Source organism: Anomaloglossus baeobatrachus, chromosome 10 (assembly GCF_048569485.1).
Source record: "Anomaloglossus baeobatrachus isolate aAnoBae1 chromosome 10, aAnoBae1.hap1, whole genome shotgun sequence".
Lineage (NCBI taxonomy): Eukaryota > Metazoa > Chordata > Amphibia > Anura > Aromobatidae > Anomaloglossus > Anomaloglossus baeobatrachus.
The window spans coordinates 28626914-28648103 of record NC_134362.1 but is presented as its reverse complement, the minus strand read 5'-3'; the positions used below and the strand labels follow the sequence as shown (position 1 = coordinate 28648103).

Below are 21190 nucleotides of genomic sequence, written 5' to 3'. Positions count from 1 at the left end.
ACCTGGCTGCCACAAGTAAAAGACCGTTGGGTGAGAGACATTTTGTCTCACGGTTACAGGATAGAGTTCAGCTCTCGTCCTCCGACTCGATTCTTCAGAACATCTCCGCCTCCCGAGCGAGCCGAGGCTCTTCTGCAGGCGGTGGGCATTCTGAAGGCAGAAGGAGTGGTGGTCCCGGTTCCTCTTCAGCAACAGGGCCACGGTTTCTACTCCAACCTGTTTGTGGTTCCAAAGTAGGACGGGTCCTTCCGTCCTGTTTTGGACCTAAAACTGCTCAACAAACACGTAAGGACCAGGCGGTTCCGGATGGAATCCCTCCGCTCCGTCATCGCCTCAATGTCCCAAGGAGATTTCCTAGCATCGATCGATATCAAGGATGCTTATCTCCACGTACCAATTGCTCCAGAGCATCAGCGCTTCTTGCGCTTCGCCATAGGAGACGAACACCTTCAGTTCGCGGCACTGCCGTTCGGCCTGGCGACAGCCCCAAGGGTTTTCACCAAGGTCATGGCTACAGTAGTTGCGGTCCTCCACTCTCAGGGTCACTCAGTGATACCTTACTTAGACGATCTGCTGGTCAAGGCACCCTCTCAAGAGGCATGCCAACACAGCCTCAACGTTACTCTGGAGATTCTCCAGAGTTTCGGGTGGATCATCAATTTTCCAAAGTCAAATCTGACACCGGTCCAATCGCTGACATATCTTGGCATGGAGTTTCATACTCTTCCAGCGATAGTGAAGCTTCCGCTGGTCAAACAGCGTTCACTACAGACAGGGGTGCAATCTCTCCTTCAAGGTCGGTCACACCCCTTGAGGCGCCTCATGCACTTCCTGGGGAAGATGGTGGCAGCAATGGAAGCAGTCCCTTTCGCGCAGTTTCACCTGCGTCCACTTCAATGGGACATCCTACGCAAGTGGGACAGGATGCCGACGTCCCTAGACAGGAACGTTTCCCTCTCTCAGGCAACCAAAGCTTCCCTTCGGTAGTGGCTTCTTCCCACTTCATTATCGAAGGGGAAATCCTTCCTACCCCCATCCTGGGCGGTGGTCACGACGGACGCGAGTCTGTCAGGGTGGGGAGCAGTTTTTCTCCACCACAGGGCTCAGGGTACGTGGACTCAGCAAGAGTCCTCACTTCAGATCAATGTTCTGGAGATCAGGGCAGTGTATCTTGCCCTAAAAGCGTTCCAGCAGTGGCTGGAAGGCAAGCAGATCCGAATTCAGTCGGACAACTCCACAGCGGTGGCTTACATCAACCACCAAGGTGGGACACGCAGTCGGCAAGCCTTCCAGGAAGTCCGGCGGATTCTGCTGTGGGTGGAAGCCACAGCATCCACCATATCCGCAGTTCACATCCCGGGCGTAGAAAACTGGGAAGCAGACTTTCTCAGTCGCCAGGGCATGGACGCAGGGGAATGGTCCCTTCACCCGGACGTGTTTCAGGAGATCTGTTGCCGCTGGGGGATGCCGGACGTCGACCTAATGGCGTCACGGCACAACAACAAGGTCCCTACATTCATGGCTCGATCTCAAGATCACAGAGCTCTGGCGGCAGACGCCTTAGTTCAGGATTGGTCGCAGTTTCGGCTTCCTTATGTGTTTCCTCCTCTGGCACTGTTGCCCAGAGTGTTACGCAAGATCAGGGCCGACTGCCGCCGCGTCATCCTCGTCGCTCCAGACTGGCCGAGGAGGTCGTGGTACCCGGATCTGTGGCATCTCACGGTCGGCCAACCGTGGGCACTGCCAGACCGACCAGATTTGCTGTCTCAAGGGCCGTTTTTCCATCTGAATTCTGCGGCCCTCAACCTGACTGTGTGGCCATTGAGTCCTGGATCCTAGCGTCTTCAGGATTATCTCATTGCCACTATGAGACAGGCTAGGAAACCTACGTCCGCCAAGATCTACATTTCTCGAACGGCGCCCCTGCGCCGCTCGGATGCACTCTTTGTCCTTGTCGCTGGTCAGCGTAAAGGGACACAAGCTTCCAAGTCAACCCTGGCTCGGTGGATCAAGGAACCAATTCTCGAAGCTTACCGTTCCTCGGGGCTTCCGGTTCCCTCAGGACTGAAGGCCCATTCTACCAGGGCCGTGGGAGCGTCCTGGGCCTTGCGACACCAGGCTACGGCTCAGCAGGTGTGTCAGGCGGCTACCTGGTCGAGCCTGCACACTTTCACGAAACACTATCAGGTGCATATCTATGCTTCGGCAGATGCCAGCCTAGGTAGGCGAGTCCGTCAGGCGGCAGTTGCCCACCTGTAGGACGGAGCCGTTACGGCTCTATTATGAGGTATTATTTACCCACCCAGGGACTGCTTTTGGACGTCCCAATTGTCTGGGTCTCCCAATAAGGAGCGACAAAGAAGAAGGGAATTTTGTTTACTTACCGTAAATTCCTTTTCTTCTAGCTCCAATTGGGAGACCCAGCACCCGCCCCTGTTTTTGTATACACATGTTGTTCATGTTAAATGGTTTCAGTTCTCCGATATTCCTTCGGATTGAATTTACTTTAAACCAGTTTATAATTTTTTCCTCCTTCGGGCTTTTGCACCAAAACTGATGAGCCCGTAGCAGTACGGGGGGTGTATAGGCTGAAGGGGAGGGGCTTTACACTTTTAGTGTAATACTTTGTGTGGCCTCCGGAGGCATAAGCTATACACCCAATTGTCTGGGTCTCCCAATTGGAGCTAGAAGAAAAGGAATTTACGGTAAGTAAACAAAATTCCCTTTTCGTTTTATAAGATGCACTGGATTATAAGATGCACCCCAAATTTAGAGATAAAAAGGTAAAAAAAAATGGGGTCTGTCTTATACTCTGGTGTTGTCTTACCGGAGGAGGAGTGGCAGCGGAGATGGGTTGGAGTCACAGGAGGCAGGGGTGGTGCTGGTGGGGTCTGTGCTGGCAGCGGTGGGGTCTGTCCTGGCAGCGAAAGCTGCGGTGGCTGTGTAGAGCAGGCCAGTGCGGCGGATGTTCCAGATGCTCTGTCGGTGGTCTGGGCTTCAAAGCAATGGCGCCCAGAACGGCGCATGCGCAGATGGAGCTCTTAGCCGACTCCGGGCGCCATCATTTGAAGCCAGAGCATCTGGGACAACCGCCGCACAGCCACAGCAGCTTCCGCTGCCAGCACGGCCTGCACAGCCATCCAGCCGCCCGTGCAGAGAGGCAGCCAGCCTGCCACCCGCCTTCCCCAACACAAAGGCACCCGGCAGGTCGCACTGACAGCCGGTCACACAGAGAGCCGCCCGCACAGACAGCAGCCCGCACAGAGAGGCAGCCGGCCACCCGCGCCAATTCTCCACCTCCTGGTAAGCTATATACGTATTTTAAGACGCACCCATCATTTGCCTCCCAAATTTTTAGGAGAAAAAGTGCGTCATATAATCCGAAAAATACGGTACGTATAATAACCATAAACTTTGTATGTAATAGGCGCATTTAGTATCCAAAACACAATATGACATCCAAAAATGTTTTTAACATGAACCTAATGAATTGCCACAACAATAATTTATTAATATCTTTGTTTTTTGTTTGTGTTTTTTTTCAGCTAAGCCGACGTGTACAGTGAGTGACTCCAGACTAGAGATGAATCCAAACTCCGACAGATCTGTGACCTGTTATGTGAACGGTTTCCATCCAGACGCTGTGAAAATACAATGGGTGAAGTACAGTAAAGCTTCTTTCAGGTCTGAACTGAATAGCCAAACCTGCACCAGTGTACCTGTCCTGAGCCAAGACGGCACGTACAATGTGACCAGTCTGCTGTCTGTGAAGCCCATGAGCACGGAGGAGGACGGGGATATATATTCATGTGAAATTACCCACAGGTCACTGAAACAGGGGCTTACTTGTAACGTTACTCTCTCAGTGCAACATGAAAAAGGTATACAATTTGTGTCTAATCTACTATATAGCATTGTTCATGTTATAGATGAGTGGTGAGGACTGCCACAAGTGTTTAACACAGACGAGTGTAATCTGAAATTTTGTTGGATAGTCCTTGGACCAACATTATTCTATGGGGCAGTGCCGATGAGTGTATTTGATCTCATGCTGATTCGGCATGAGAAAAAATTTGCAGCATGCCTCGATTGGTAGGGTTTATCAGGTGGCGCACACACATACAAATCTAAGGGTGAGTGTGAAACTTGAGACTGCACTGATGACATATGAGTGCAGTCCGATTTACAGGGACACAGACAATGGAGATGATGGAGAAATTAAATTCTCTATCTTCTCCTCACCTGTGCTCTGATTCTCTCATCAAAGTAAGGCTTAAGACACATGGTGAGAAAACGGTGCGAGTGGCGTGCGATAAGACATTGCATTCCACTCGGACCAATATTAGCCTGCGTGTCAGCACACGAGCGATTATTTTTTCAGCCCTAATCGGACCGAGAAAACAATCCCAGCATGCTGCGTGCGTAATGCGAGACTTTCTCTCACCCATTCAAGTGTATAGGGCAAGAGAAAAATCACACTACACTCGCAGTGCACCGGTGTACCGCGAGTGCAGAGCGAGAATTGCAATAGCTGGCTACGGAGGAGAGAGGGACATAAATCCCTCCCTCCCCTCCGCAGCGCTGGCCTGGCCCTCCTCCGTGCCAGGCCACCCCCCGCAGCTGAGGTCCGCTCGCACAGTCGGACCTCAGTCGCAGGGACACTAGCATGACACTCGGCTCTTCTGTACTGCCAGCGTCAGCCAAGTGTCATGTGAGAGGATCGCAGTAATCCCCGTGTAGCCCCAGCCATAATGACACTTGGCCCAAACTCTGATCAGAGTATCAGCAGAAGGCAAGAGTCACACTTGCGAGTGACTCGTTGAGTCTCGCATCGGCATCACCCGGCACAGCCGCACACTCTCTGGACAGGAGGCATCTCAGCTGCATAGAAATACATGCAGCCAACCTGCTACTGTCAGGAGAGTGTGCAGCTGTGCTGGGTGATGCTGATGCGAGACTTGGCAAGTTACTCGCAAGTGTGACACCAGCCAAATAGGCCCAATCTTTTTTTTAAGTTATTGTTGAAATACACTGCTCAGCCTTGAAATAGCAACACCAAGAAGGAAAAGATGTGTAGTTCTAGAATCGCCGGATAAAGACGTCACTGATCTACAAATGGTGAAAAAATGGTAACAAAAGTTTCCAAACCTCTCGCTTTATCCAGTATGGAGTATGAGCCATGTGCAGAAATCCCGTCACTTAGAGCCTCGGCTGCTATTAGTGATCCTCTGAGGAAGGTTCTGCCGCTGAGTGCACCTAAGCAAATCATCAAGATCCTCTGCTGGCAGCTCCCGTGTAATCACTAACCAATGCTGTCCCAGATGTGCTCGATGGGAGACAAGTTTGGAGACGGTGCAGGCACGGGAAAAGGTTTAGGTTACACAGACAGCTCACAGTTGTTGTGTTGAAAAATAGCTTCTGAGACACTGTGGAGAGGTGTATGTTGCTGGTGCTACTGTGAGCAGCCTGTTTGGCTTAAACATGCTTTTATGGTCTGCAGCATTAATGACGTCCCAGATGTGCTCAATGAGAGCCGCCAGCATTGGATCTTGATGTGCGTCAGACCCTTCATTAGACGATAATACTGAGAAGTGTATTAATTTATACTCTGTCGATTTCACCAATACAATCTTCCACCTATCACTGGGCGCTCGGTCACTGACTGCTTAAGGCTCCCTTTGCTGCCACGTTTATACTCCTGTTAATTTGTATGGAGACTATAATTTTCACTACATACTGCAATATTACAGTAGTATTCCAGGTTCTGTTAACCTTTGGGGACTAAAAAAAATACAGTTAAATATTTAAAAAAAAATAGGTTATAAATCAATTAAATTAAAAAATATTTTGAATCACCCCCCTCCCCCCATTTTTATTTTATTTTTATTTTTTATGAGGGGAGGGGGTTATTTAAAAATGTTTTTTGTTCAAATTTTTACAACTTTTTTTTTTAAATATTTAACGGAAAAAAAAATGAAAACAAAGAGTTGTTATTGCTGAATCCAGAGAAGTCAAATCTATGAAAATCTGAAATAATGAAACTCTTAATGTAAATAATCCTGTAAAGTAAAAAAAAAATTTGGAGAATCATGGGGTCAGGTAATTTTTAACTGAACAATAAATATCTCAAAAAATAAAAAAATAACAAAACAAAATGGCGGAATTTGTTTGTTTTTTTGTTTTTGTTTTTTTTTCTAACAATTTCACCTCACTTGGAATTTTGTTTTAGTCTTTCACTACATTATATGGTAAAGTGAATGCTGTCATTCAAAACTACAACTTGTCCCCCCAAAAAATGATACTTTGTATGGCTGTGGGATTGAAAAATGAAAAACATCTAAAAAAGGAGGGAAAATTGAAACCGCAGAAACAAAAGTTGGTTTAGTTAATCGAATGTGAATTTGAACTTTGTCAATTTTATTTTATTTGCTTGTAAATTTACAGAGAAGAAAACAGAGGTAATAGTTGGGACTGTGCTCGGGATTGTTCTCTCACTGCTCTCAGCGGCTGCAGTCTTCGCTTATATATATAAATTTAAGAAAGGTATGCACTTTATATATCAACTATTTTCTTGGTAGTGACGGGGCTGGAGCCGACCACTCCTGACGTATCAGTGTGATCACCCTCTGATACTGCCCACTTATGCCCAAAATCAAAGGTTATTTCCTATGCCTAAAATTGGGATTAACTTTCGTTTTTGCTAGTGGATCTGTCATGTGTCAGGGCTTGAACCCTTGACCCTGTGCTTGGCTCATCTGTCCCCTGAGCCACAGCAGATACATCTTTTCTCTAGATGTTTCTTATCTGTAATCCTTGTGTTAGTCTTTTAGGTTGACAGGTGTTTTTATTTACTCATTTGTCCGTCCAATCACCTTTTTAGGTGCAGATATATATATATATATATATATATATATATATATATATATATATATATATATATATATATATTATATAATACACAGTACAGACCAATCGTTTGGACACACCTTCTCATCTCTCGAACAACTGTTAAGAGGAGACTTTGTGCAGCAGCCTTCATGGTAAAATAGCTGCTAGGAAACCACTGCTAAGGACAGGCAACAAGCAGAAGAGACTTGTTTGGGCTAAAGAACACAAGGAATGGACATTAGACCAGTGGAAATCTGTGCTTTGGTCTGATGAGTCCAAATTTGAGATCTTTGAATCAACCACCGAGTCTTTGTAGAAAAGGTGAACGGATGGACTCTACATGGCTGGTTCCCACCGTGAAGCATGGAGGAGGAGGTGTGATGGTGTGGGGGGGCTTTGCTGGTGACACTGTTGGGGATTTATTCAAAATTGAAGGCATACAGAACCAGCATGGCTACCACAGCATCTTGCAGCGGCATGCTATTCCATCCGGTTTGCGTTTAGTTGGACCATCATTTATTTTTCAACAGGACAATGACCCCAAACACACCTCCAGGCTGTGTAAGGGCTATTTGACTAAGAAGGAGAGTGATGGGGTGCTACACCAGATGACCTGGCCTCCACAGTCACCAGACATGAACCCAATTGAGATGGTTTGGAGTGAGCTGGACCGCAGAGTGAAGGCAAAAGGGCCAACAAGTGCTAAGCATCTCTGGGAACTCCTTCAAGACTGTTGGAAAACCATTTCCGGTGACTACCTCTTGAAGCTCATCAAGAGAATGCCAAGAGTGTGCAAAGCAGTAATCAAAGCAAAAGGTGGCTACTCTGAAGAACCTAGAATATAAGACATATTTTCAGTTGTTTCACATTTTAAGTATTTCATTCCACGTTTTAATTCAGAGTTTTGATGGCTTCAATGTGAATCTACAATTTTCAGAGTCCTAAAAGTAAAGAAAACTCTTTGAGAAGGTGTGTCCAAACTTTTGGTCTGTACTGTGTATATAATATATGTATATATATATATATATATACATACCTTCCCTGCTTGTGATAGTCTCATTTGGATGTGCAGCCATATCTAGTGAAAAACCAGCTGGGGTTTATCTCTCTGCTGTTTAAGCTCTTCATCCTGCAGTTATCCTCTGTTTCTCGTTAGGAAGTAGGCGGTATACGCTCCAGCAGTACGTACCTTATCTTTTTATTTTTTAATTTTGTATTACATGGTTTGCTTTTATTCATTCTGAGATATTTTTCTACCTCAGCTCTTCCTCCTTTCTGTAGGTAAATTGCACTCTGCTTTGCCCTCTGGTTCCTTAGGAGGAACATGAAGCACTCGATGGCCTTTCAGGCAGCATAGGTCCGAGTTGCTATTGTTTAGACTGGGGTTAGGGCTATTCCAGCCTACGCAGGAACCACTAGGGACTAGGGTCCACATTTCTAGTCTGTACAGGAACTGGCTGGGTCAAGTTGCAGTTATTCAGTGTTTTACCTGTCTGTCTCATGTTGATTACACAATCCATATCAGACTTACTTCTAGCAGCTCTCTGCATATCCCCATCTTAAAGGGAACCTGTCACCAGATTTGGTGACTATAAGCTGCGGTCACCACCAGTGGGCTCTTTATACACAGCATTCTAACATGCTGTATATAAGAGCCCAGGCCGCTGTGTAGAACGTAAAAATCACTTTATAATACTCACCTAAGGGGCGATGCAGACTGGTAGGATGGGTGTCTCCGTTCTCCGGCGCCTCTTTCGGTCATCTTTGTCCTCCTTCTTCTGAAGCCTGGGTGCATGACGTGTCCTACGTCATCGACACTAGCCAGCATTGAGGTACTGCGCAGGCGCACTTTGATCTGCCCTGAGCAAGGCAGATCAAAGTATTGTGGTGCGCATGTGTGGGACCTCAATGTCGGCTTGTGTGGATGACATAGGACACGTCATGCACCCAGGCTTCAGAAGGAGGAGGACAAAGATGGCTGAAAGAGGAGGCGCCGGAACCAGAGAACTGAGACACCCATCCGACCGGTCTGCACCGCACCGCCCCTTAGGTGAGTATTATAAAGTGATTTTTACATTCTACACAGCGGCCTGGGCTCTTATATATAGTATTTTAAAATGTATATAAGAGCCCACTGGTGGTGGCCGCAGCTTATAGTCGCCAAATCTGGTGACAGGTTCCCTTTAAATGTCACGGGGGATGTACGGCTGAAACATGGGTTCCTAGGCTGACCCTAAGGCCGGGGTCCCTGCACTGTCCCTTATCTCGAAGGTAGGCTTGATGGTAGCCAGGTTCGAGCCCCCAGCGTGATCCTGTCTCCTCTCCGAGCCCTGATGCTACTCTTCCCCACCCTGGGAGCGGGCTGAGAACCAGAAACCAAAACCCCACAAATAGGCACAGACAATGGTAAATGAAAACTCGCACACACTGCACTTAAACACAAATGGGGGACAGTATGTACACAGGGGAGTAAAGCAAAAGGGGTAGAGAATTAGCGCACAACTGGAAAACACACACACATATTTTTATATATATATATATATATAATTATAATACACACACACACCTCCCAAAGTTGCAACAGATCACCATATAACATGATAACCCCAGGAACCGGGGAGCGAAGCCATATCTGGCACTCAGCCGCAGTATCCAGAGCCTTATAAAGGGTGAAGGCAGCTGGTGATCAGCAGCCTGAGCTCCCAGCAGATGATCACAAGCAAGCAGGAATTAACTCCTGCTGAACTGGAGAGCAGTGAAGCCAGAACCAGCCGACGCTCATGAGACTGTGCAACTAGGTGATCACAAGTTGTTTGTCAGACTCAGCGGTGTGAACTGAGTCCAACGCCACCATGACACCCAACGAGTGAAATGCTGAACAGCGCACAACATTAGATGTAGTAAAAAGCTGAGCACAGCGCCCATAGTATTAACGGCAGTCCCATAGACAATGAATGGAGCAAAGGTTCAACATGCACATCTGCAATCCATCAGAGGCGTGCCATTGCAGAGCTCAATTTTCAGGATCGCTGTGGGTCTGATCAGTACATTATCCCCTTTCCTATGAATAGGCTATAACTTATGATTTGAGGAATAACCCCATTAACTCTTTCCTTTTTGCACTGTATTCTTTGCAGTTGTTTCCATCAGAATTCATTTCTGGTATTTGCAGTGCATCATTTATGTAACATATTTATAAGCAGTCAGTTATATATCACATTGTATTAAATTTCATATCTGATTATTTATTTTTTTTTATTTATTTTTTTACAGCACCACCTGAGATTTTGGAGTTTGTTAGACCTGAAATGATCCACATGAAAACGGCAACCCTGGCATGCCCAATAATAAATTTCAGACCGAAATACATTAAAATAATTTTATATTTTAAGAAAGACGAAGAGAAGACTCAAGTAGGCGTTTGGGACTCGAAAACCATACACAGAGAGCAGGATATTCCATTATTGAATCGATCCGACCTGACATTGAAAGTTTTTATAACCCCGGCTAAGAATGGCGTTTTCAGCTGTATCTGCTCTATAACGTTTATACCCGACGTAAAGGAACATAACGGCGCTCACTTTATATTGGAAGTGGATCATATCGCTCTAAAATATCTGGCCTCAGAAAAGATGCTGCTGGAGGTGAAAGGTAGGAGTGATTTGTCCACTGAACGCTGAAATCTCAGCATTTATGTCATTCCTTACCTGGGTTCTGTACAGATCATCTCGTGCCTTCATCAGAGGCATACATCGGGAGGGTCTTCAGATGTATACCTGCAATGGAAAGCTGCAACATATCCCACTGCATACAGCCTATGGGCAGTGTATCCCACTGCCATACAGGAAGACACCTTCTCCACAGGCTGTCATTGTAACTGTGAGGCAAATCCCGGGATATGAAGATGAATTATGACTCCAGTCATAATCCCTCATCACTCCCTGGCAGTGCCCCCTCCCTTCTTGTTCTCAGTGTTCCACTTACACCTCCATGGCCATGTCCTGTGATATGGAGATGAGGTGGTGTGGGAACAATGGACACAGGATGACTCCCTGCCGTCACCCTGTAGTAGGAGCTGCTATCTAATTAGCAAGGCTCTGGAAATAGCCAGACAGAACGACTCCAGTAAAAAATGGTTCATATCTCGCAAGCCATATTTCCGATAAATATGGCAACCATAAAAATGGTGTCTCCGCATGCGGGCGATGCCGGCACACCCTTTTTATGGGAGCAGGACATTGGGAAATGCCCCAGGCGTGATATCAGCCAATGGGGAACTGGCAGACAGGTCATGAGTCCCCTCGTTCTGTAGCTAAATTCATAACTGTCACAATGAGAGCATTGGCGTCCGCCTACGACGCTCCCAGGCCAAGTTATGGCCATATTCCATGTTGTGGATTTTGTCCATAACTCAAGCCAGGGGTGGAGCAGTGCTCCCTGTGAGGTCACTAAGGTAGGAGGGGACCTGGATCTGCCCAGGTTGATAACCCTACTTCGGCCATTTTCCAGCGTCTTTTCGCTGGGGGCACGTGTAGGAAACATCTGTGGGAAGGATCCTAGAAACCTGGCCTACAGCGCCCCCCTGTGGCCAGACGCAACAAGGTAACTGCTGGAACTGTGTATGCCTGTTTGTAACCCATGCTTTGATTGTAACTGTACTCTGACATATGTATATTCTGTAGATTCCCTATTGTATATATTGTAGTTTCTAGTGTGCTTTAGGCTGATTAAATTATATAATTAATCTTGGGCTGTTCTGTTATCTCGATCTTGAATCCCACGTCTGTGTGTTCGGCTAATAGTTACCGTAAATCGGTTGGTGGCAGCGAATTGTGCCAAGGATTATTGTGGGGAGGCCAGTGAGATTCGGGGAGATTTTATATATTCCGCCCGCGGAGGTCGGGGGAATATATACCCTACTCTCACCGGGGACCCTTCAATAATCGGCATAAGTAGTATAGCGGCCTCCTTGCTTATTGTCGGGCAATTCCATCGGTGGTTTGTGACAGTAACAATAAAAAAATACATTGTATCACACAGTATACATTTCTTTCATGTCTTTTCATGTATTATCTCTCTTATTATTCTGGCATTTGGCAAATATAAATAATTTTGGTTCCTAATTGAGCTCAAACTGGAAAGGTTAATTCTGATTTCATATCAGATAGTGAGAAAAACCTGCAGATGTGTCTTTATAGAGAGCGAAGGAAAAACCTGCAGATGTGTTTTTATAGAGAGCGGAGGGGAAAACCTACAGATGTGTATTTATAGAGAGCGAAGTGAAAAACCTGCAGATGTGTCTTTATAGAGAGAGGAGGGAAAAACCTGCAAATGTGTCTGTATAGAGAGCGGAGGGGAAAACCTGCAGATGTGTCTGTATAGAGAGCGGAGGGTAAAACCTGCAGATGTGTCTTTATAGAGAGCAAAGGGAAAAACCTGCAGATGTGTCCTTATAGAGAGTGGAGGGTAAAACTTGCAGATGTGTCCTTATAGAGAGCGGAGGGAAAAATCTGCAGATGTGTCTGTATAGAGAGCGGAGGGGAAAACCTGCAGATGTCTCTGTATATGGAGCGGAGGGAAAAACCTGCAGATGTGTCTGTATAGAGAGCGGAGGGAAAAACCTGCAGATGTGTCTTTATAGAGAGCGGAGGGGACAACCTGCTGATGTTTCTGTATAGAGAGCGGAGGGAAAAACTTGCAGATGTGTCTGTATAGAGAGCGAAGGGGACAACTTGCAGATGTGTCTTTATAGAGAGCAGAGGGAAAAACCTGCAGATGTGGCTCTATAGAGAGAGGAGGGAAAAACCTGTGGATGTGTCTTGTATAGAGAGTGAAGGGAAAAACCTGCAGATGTGTTTTTATAGAGAGCGGAGGGAAAAACCTGCAGATGTGTCTATATGGAGAGCGGAGGGGAAAACCTGCAGATGTTTCTGTATAGAGAGCGAAGGGAAAAACCTAAAGATGTGTCTTTATAGAGAGCGGAGGGAAAACCAGGAGATGTTTCTTTATAGAGAGCGGAGGGGACAACCTGCAGATATGTCCTTATAGAGAGCGGAGGGAAAAACTTGCAGATGTGTCATTTTAGAAAGTGGATATAAACGTCTGGTTTCTACTGTAAATATATTGTATATAATGCAGACATATGACTTGCTTCTAAATCAACCTTTTTTTTTCCTTTATTCTTTTCATATCTGTAGCTCCACCTGTTTTGAACCCAATAGAGGCCAACCAAGACGCTTGCAACGTCGGGGACCACTTGGAGCTGAAATGCAGAATTCACTCATTTTATCCCCAAGACATAAGTGTGATTTGGTACAAAGAGGAAGAACTTTTGCCATTTCCATACAGCCAACCTGAGGAAGGTGAAAATGGATTATTCTCTGTTATCAGCTGTATGAGCTACTCGGTTAGAGAAGGAGACTTTGGAAAAATATTCAGATGTAAAGTTCAGCATCCATGTACAAGGGATATAGATGAAGGTGTCACATGGACATTACAACGCAGGGTAAGGACAGATCGCCACTGATGTTTTCCTCCGATACAACGAGCCACCAATATTTTTGTGATCAGAATTTAGATATACTATTTCCCTGGTTCTTTGTTCAGGCTCATATTGAAGTAATTAAAGTGTCAAGTTATCTTTGGAATATCTGTATTTGGAGTTTTCTCCCATTCTCCTCTGCAGGTCCTCTCAAGCTGCATAAGGCTGCTCGACTAGTCTACCAGTTTCTGCTGCAGAAAAACATCCCCACAATATGATTGTGCAACCAATCGGGCTTCATCATAGGGGTGGTTGTTGTGAATGTTAGTTATGTTTTGGCTGCTGGGAGGCTCCCTCTGGTGGCCAGGAATGGTTTGGACTTGGACCAGGTGTGTTGTGCAATGGGCGTTTCCTTTGCTAACTCTTTGCTTATTTAAATCCTGGTCTGATAGCAGGCTATGCCAGATGTCAGTTGTTCTTTGTATCACCAGCCTGCTTCATTCTGCTCCACACCACATCTACCCCAGATAAGTGTTTGCTCTTTATTTGTTTGGTTCTTTTGCTCTTATCTGGGTTTGTCATTTGCTGTGGTTGTTTTCAGTTTATTTGCATGCAGGGATTTTCCCGCTCTGTTGCTTGGCTGGGGAACTCCCTGCAGTTCTGTTTGGAGTATAGCTCCTTTGGGTCCATGTGTTTGTAGCTTGTTGAATTTGTTATGATTCTTGTTTTCTGTTCATTGGTATGACAAGAGCGCCTGGTATAGGACGGAGTTCAGATCGAGCGATCTGAGGGCCTTTTTGTACTATCAGGAATTTGGAATTTTGCAGGGTTTTACTCTGGCCACCATCAGTCCCTTTTCTGTCCTTTCCTATTTTAGTCAGTAGGGCCTCACCTTTTGCTAATCCTGTCATCTATCTGTGTATTGTGTTTTTTCTATATCACCACAGTCTTTGAATGTGGGGGGCTTGCTATTCTTGTCTATTTTCTGAGGCAGAGAGTTATTCATCTTTCCTTCCTTTAGGATAGTTAGTTCTCCGGCTGGGTTCGCGATGCACAGGATGTCAGTTCACCCCTCGGCTACTTCTAGTGTTGATGGTTAGTAAGGGGTTGGCGGCCAGATTAGTTGCCAATGCTCTTGTCACCTTTTACCAATGATTTGTGGTGGTCTTCCATGGTTCCGGATCATAACAGGTGGTATTGGCCAGGTGATGGATGCTATCTGAATTCCTGCAAACAACCATTGCATTCAGAGACTTTAATTTTGATGTTATCAAACCATAGATATTTTTTTTTTTTAATGAAGATTTACCCATATGTTTTATGGCTTAATTCAGACATCTATGAAATACGGTCCGAGTACAGACCATGATGTCCGGCCCGCCCAAGGGTTTCCTGACCCGACTTCAACAGTCTTAGGCTAAGACCGCACTTTGCGTTCTCCTACTTGCAGTTCTAAACGCACGTTTTGGGCTTAATTGATTTGACCAAAGTTGCCTTTTTGAGAACTTTAGCGCTGAAACCGCATGCGTATTTACCGCGTTTTAGATGCGTTTTCAGCGCTTTTTAGATGCTTTTTCACCTGCGTTTTGACAGATGCGTTTTGAACATCAAGACACTGCTAAATAAAGATTAAATAGTCAAACACAATGAAAAAAGAGGAAAAAAAGGATCAAATCTATATTAATGGGAAAAATAATGAAAATGGATATATTTCATAAAATTATAGCAGTAATATACATTTTATCGCTAAAATAGAAATAAATTATTATTTTTCTTAAATTTAATTGTCGGATTATGTGCGTGTGTAAAGGGACATATCAAATCATTATTTTGAAGTTCAAAACGCATGTTTTCTGCACATAAAAAGCAGGTAAAAAGCAGGAATTTGCTGGAATCTTGGTTTTTGCCATTTCTCATTGACTTCAATGTTACCAAAATGCACCCAAAATGGCAAAAACAATTGACATGCTGCTTCTTTGAACGCATGGTTTTTGCCACAAAATATGCAAATTAAACGCAGCATTTAGAAACGCAAAGTGCGGTCTCAAAATCCCCATTTTCCATTGACTTTGCTGGAAAATCAAAATGCATGCCTTTTGGCATGAAAAAGGTACTTCTCAAAACGGACCTAAAAAGCAGCAAAAACGCAGGTGGAAACGCAAAGTGCGGTCTCACCCTTATATATTTATGTTTCGCTGTTGAGTTTGAGTCTGGAGACCCCCGGTTTCTCCTGAATTTATGGTCTATATTCAGACCGTGTTTCACAGACATCCGAATTTGGCCTTATTAAGACATATGAGTATAATACAGGGGGTCCATTATACTACATTGCGGGGATAGTGTCGAGCTTGTTGCAGCTTTTTCCTAGCAAAATAATAATCTATTTGGTGAGAACGGCTTGATCTGGGCCAGTAATGACCATCTGATCATCACATCACAGCAGCCATTGTATTAACCAATAATAATAATAATATTTATTCACTTATATAGCGCTATTAATTCCACAGCACTTTACATACATTGACAACACTGTCCCCATTGGGGCTCACAATCTAGAGTCACTATCTGTATGTCTTTGGAGTGTAGGAGGAAACCCATGCAAACACGGGGAGAACATACAAACTCCTTGCAGATGGTGTCCTTGGTGGGATTTGAACCCAGGACCCCAGCGCTGCAAGGCTGCAGTGCTAACCACTGAGCCACCGTGCACCAATAAACCAAATCCCCAATGTTATCACTGAAAGACCGTCTGCTGCGACCCCCTCATTCTTTGTTTGAATTGAGCATGTGCGACCACTGATTTATTTATTCACTGTCTATAGGAGGTGGTCATACGTGGTCATACGTGGTCACTGCAGCTTCATTCACACAGAGGATTTGTTACCCTCATTCTTGAAATTTCTGGGGGTCTTAACAGCCATGACCAATATGTATCATTTATCCTTGGCATAGGTGATAAGTAAAGATATGGGAAAAACTATAATGCAAACCACCCCCTACTTCTCTGAATCCCTGGCTCCTCTTTTGATCTGTAGTCCTGGCACCACGTAATTGTTGCGGCATGATGCACGCCATCCAGTGGACAGTTTTGTTCTTACATGCTCTTTTTTTTTTTTTTTTTTATTCTGCCCTAGGTGATTGAGGAAAATAAACTAGAATCGATGAACGACTTAATCTCTATCCAAGTAGAAACATTAAAATCTATTCTAAACTGACATGGAAATACAGTGGAACCTTGGATTAAGAGTAACTTGGTTTGAGAGCATTTTGCAAGACAAGCAAAGCTTTTTACAAATGTGTAACTTGGTTTAAGAGCAATGCTTTGCAATAAGAGCAAATCCTCACTGTGCACGGTTCTGTCCTTTCACCGCGCTCTGACCCGCTCTGGAGGTAACTTTCTGTACATTTGTGTTGTATACAGTACACCATTGTACAGTACAGTATATACTATATAACATGTCTATCAATTTGCATTTGTGGATACAGTATTGTACTTTCTTCTTGCTATTGCTTGTACTGTAATCTAATTGCCTGTTCAGTATTCCTACCTGACATTTGGCTAAAGGCCGCTTTACACGCTACGACATCGCTAATGCGATGTCGTTGGGGTCACGGAATTTGTGACGCACATCCGGCCGCATTAGCGATGTTGTTGCCTGTGACACTGATGAGCGATTTTGCATCGTCGGGAAAACGTGCAAAATTGCTCATCGGTGACATGGGGGTCCATTCTCGAATATCGCTGCTGCTTAAGACACGATGTAGTTCATCGTTCCAGCGGCAGCACACATCGCTATGTGTGACACCGCAGGAATGAGGAAACTCTCCTTACCAGCGTCCCACCCGCAATGAGGAAGGAAGGAGGTGGGCGGGATGTTACGTCCCGCTCATCTCTGCCCCTCCGCTTCTATTGGGCGGCGGTTCAGTGATGCTGCTGTGACGTCGCTGTGACGCTGAACGAACTGCCCCCTTAGAAAGGAGGTGGATCGCCGGTCACAGCGACGTCGCCGGGCAGGTAAGGCTGCTTTCACACTACGTCTTTTTAACATGCGTCCTGAACGTTTTTTTAATGCAGAAACGGATCCAGTGCAAATGCGTTTTCATTTCAATGCATTTGCAATGGACTCGCGTTAACATGCGTTCACCTGCGTTTGCGTGCGTTATAGTGAGGATCCAGCGACTTGCAGTTTTTTAACATCTTTCAAAAACGCTACTTGTAGCGTTTTTGAGCTGCGTCCAACTTCTGCAAATTGCTGGATCCTGACTAAACAGCACGCAAACGCATGTGAACGCTGGCGTGCTGATAGGCAGGATCCTGCTTGCTCTACTGAGCATGCCCAGAAGCCAGCCCCGTGATCAGTCTATCTCTCTCCTCCCTCTGTCTCTCTCCCCCTCTCTCTCTATCTCTCCCCCTCCCTCTCCCCCACCTGAGAGCTGCGGACACTCGTAACCAAGGTAAATATCGGGTAACCACTTATCTTAGTTACCCGATGTTTACGTTGGTAACGTGTGCAGGGAGCCCGGCTCCTAGCAGCTGCAGACGCTTGTAACCAAAGTAAATATCGGGTATCCAAGCAAGTATACCCGATGTTTACCTTGGTTACGAGCCTCGCAGCTGTCAGATGCCGGTTCCCAGTCTGGCACGTTTAATTCCCATCACTCCCGATCACATGACTCCAATGCCCGCCCCTAAACATCCAGTGACAGGATCCTGCAAAGTAACACATGCGTTTGCATGCATTTTTTGCTGTAAAAGCAGGATCCGCTTTTGCAGCAAAAAACCGTTCAGGACGCATGTTAAAAAGACGTAGTGTGAAAGCAGCCTTAGTAGTGTGACGGCTCTGGGCGATGTTGTGCGACACGGGCAGCGATTTGCCCGTGTCGCACAACCGATGGGGGCGGGTACCCACGCTAGCGATATCGGTACCGATATCGTAGCATGTAAAGCGGCCTTAAGTTCTGCCCTTATTTTGGGGAGAATAGATTTGGGGTGTGTTGTTTGTTTTTTTTTTGTGTATTGTACTGGGAAAAATGTAGTCATATTTATACATCATTTTTCCTCTGTGTACTGTACCTCCCACACTCCAACAATTCTATTGTAAGCGAACGTGCAGTTTAATTTGTTTTATGTTTTTTACTGTACTGTATTCTGTATTAGTGACTGTAATAATTTTATATGAATACAGGACATTATTTTCTATTACTGTAATAAGTTTGTATAAATACAGTAAATATGTTTGGGTTGTGGAACAAATTGTCTGTGTTTCAATTATTTCCTATGGGAAAATTTGCTTTGATATAAGAGTAACTTGGTTTAAGAGCCGACTCCCGGAACCAATTATGCTCGTAATCCAAGGTTCCACTTGTATCGTCATTCTTTTCAACACTATCTATTGCTGGGCAATCTGTGACAAAACCCAAATATCATATTTTACAACAGGCAGGCACTAGATGTGCTCTATATCTTTCACTTTAAACTGATCTTAAGGTATTTGTGCCAGTTTTTAACTTAATTTTTTTATATTTGTAGCTCAAATTCTTTGCTCATTATTTTCAAAAAATGTTTCCATAGAGTTTGATGCTCCAAATTCCCAGCTGCTCTTTATCCATCAAAGAATCAAATGCTTTGCCTGCCGCCGCCACCAGAGGGAGCTAGCTCACTTGTAAAGAATTTCTATCTCTTCCATAGATCAGTAGTCAGCAAGCCCGGCGGCTCCCTCTAGTGGTGGCTGCTGGCAGACAGAATTGTATTGATTAGTTCTATGACTGTACATACAGTAGGGCAGCACAGCATTTAGAGCTCATCGTAAAGGGTGCTTTACACGCTGCGACATCGCTAGCGATTGCTAGCGATGTCGCGAGCGAGAGCACCCGCCCCCGTCGTTCGTGCGATATGTGGTGATCGCTGCTGTAGCGAACAATATCGCTCTGGCAGCGTCACACGCACGTACCTGTTCAGCGACGTCGCTCTGGCCGCCGAACAATCCCTCCTTCAAGGGGGCGGTTCGTTCGGCGTCACAGCAACGTCACTAAACGGCCGCCCAATAGAAGAGGAGGGGCGGAGATGAGCGGCCGGAACATCCCACCCACCTCCTTCCTTTCTCCTTTTCGGTGGACGCAGGTAGGATGATGTTCGTCGTTCCTGCGGTGTCACACACAGCAAATGTGTGGTGCCGCAGGAACGAGAAACAACCAGCGGAATGAAACACCAACGACATTATGATCAGGAGCGATGTGTCAACGATCAGCGATTTTTGCCATTTTTGCAATCGTTGATTGTCGCTCCTAGCTGTCACACACACTGCGATGTCGCTAACGGCGCCGGATGTGCGTCACAAACACCGTGACCCCGACGATATATCATTAGCGACGTCACAGCGTGTAAAGCCCCCTTTAGACTCAACCTCTACATTTTACCCCCAAATTTTAGACAAGTGTATCTTTGATGACAATGTTTTATATTCCAGTACCCAACATACTGCAATGCTTTTTATATATCCATGCATGATCACGATAGTGCACCATACAGAAGTGCCATACGCTGACCTGAGCCTGAACTTCTCTTGGAGCTTCTGGGACAGGTCTGGGAAGTGATAAACGTGGAGCTGCCTGATACTAATACTAATATTAGAGCCACTTCTGGGCTTATCTATGGAGATATAAGAGACGCTACATATCCTCGGCTGCTCGTCCTCTGGTGCTGCCGCGGCTCCTGCCGGCGTCCACTACTCTTTTACACCGTGAACCAGATCCAGAAGGGAAATCTTATCCGGTCAACTTTTTTATATACAGGGGGGTGTTCAGCTATTTTTCTCATATTAACCTTTTAAAAATGGTTGCACGTATTACATGTAATTATGTATGTAAATTTATAAAATCAATTACAGTACATATGTTAGTAGAATATTTGCAAAAAATAAAAAAGTTAAAACAAATACTCTTAGGATATGTTCCCATAATCAGGATCACTTTATATTTAGTTCACTTGCTTTTTTTTTTTATTGTTTTTTGATGCTGCACTTTTCTTTGTCGCTCCTAATTGGGAGACCCAGACAATTGGGGTGTATAGCTATGCCTCCGGAGGCCACACAAAGTATTACACTAAAAGTGTAAAGCCCCTCCCCTTCAGCCTATACACCCCCCGTACTGCTACGGGCTCATCAGTTTTTATGCTTTGTGCGAAGGAGGTCAGACATCCACGCATAGCTCCACAGCTTAGTCAGCAGCAGCTGCTGACTATGTCGGATGGAAGAAAAGAGGGCCCATAACAGGGCCCCCAGCATGCTCCCTTCTCACCCCACTTTTGTCGGCGGTGTTGTTAAGGTTGAGGTATCCATTGCGGGTACGCAGGCTGGAGCCCACATGCTGCTTTCCTTCCCCATCCCTCAATTAGGGCTCTGGGTGAAGTGGGATCCCATCGGTCTCCAGGCACATGAGACCGTGCTCCATCCACAGCTCCTGAGGACCCTGCTGGATAGGAGCCGAGTATCGTTCAGGGACATGGCCCTGCTACTTGGAGGTACTCTGTGTCCCCGTGGGGACTGCGCACAGCAACACTCCAGCATTGCTGGGTGTGCTAGTGCACCGGGGACAGCAGCGCTGGCTGCATGTGTGCCACTATACACTCAGCGTCGCTGAGTGTATTTGTGTAGGGGGACTGCCGCGCTGACCGCCGCTGCCATGGTTATGCCTGCGGCGCGGCTGGGACTGTTAGTGCGCCGGGGACTTCCGCGCCGACCGCGCTTATACGGCGGCCGCGCTTATAACTATAGTCCCCGGCTTCTGCGGCCTAGTCTCATTCTTTTCCCGCCCCCAGCCCTG

The 21190-nt window shown here is 45.7% G+C and overlaps 1 gene segment (V, D, J or C); it reads left to right on the top strand.

The window, feature by feature from the left end:
- Positions 1-20386, top strand: part of LOC142254311 (Ig heavy chain C region-like) — a 30927-nt gene extending 10541 nt beyond the window's left edge. Inside the window, 5 exon segments of the C gene segment in view lie at positions 3546-3881; positions 6445-6543; positions 10162-10539; positions 13086-13393; positions 16504-20386. Of these exon segments, the coding sequence occupies positions 3546-3881; positions 6445-6543; positions 10162-10539; positions 13086-13393; positions 16504-16584 (1202 nt within the window).
- The last annotated feature ends 804 nt before the right edge of the window (positions 20387-21190 follow it).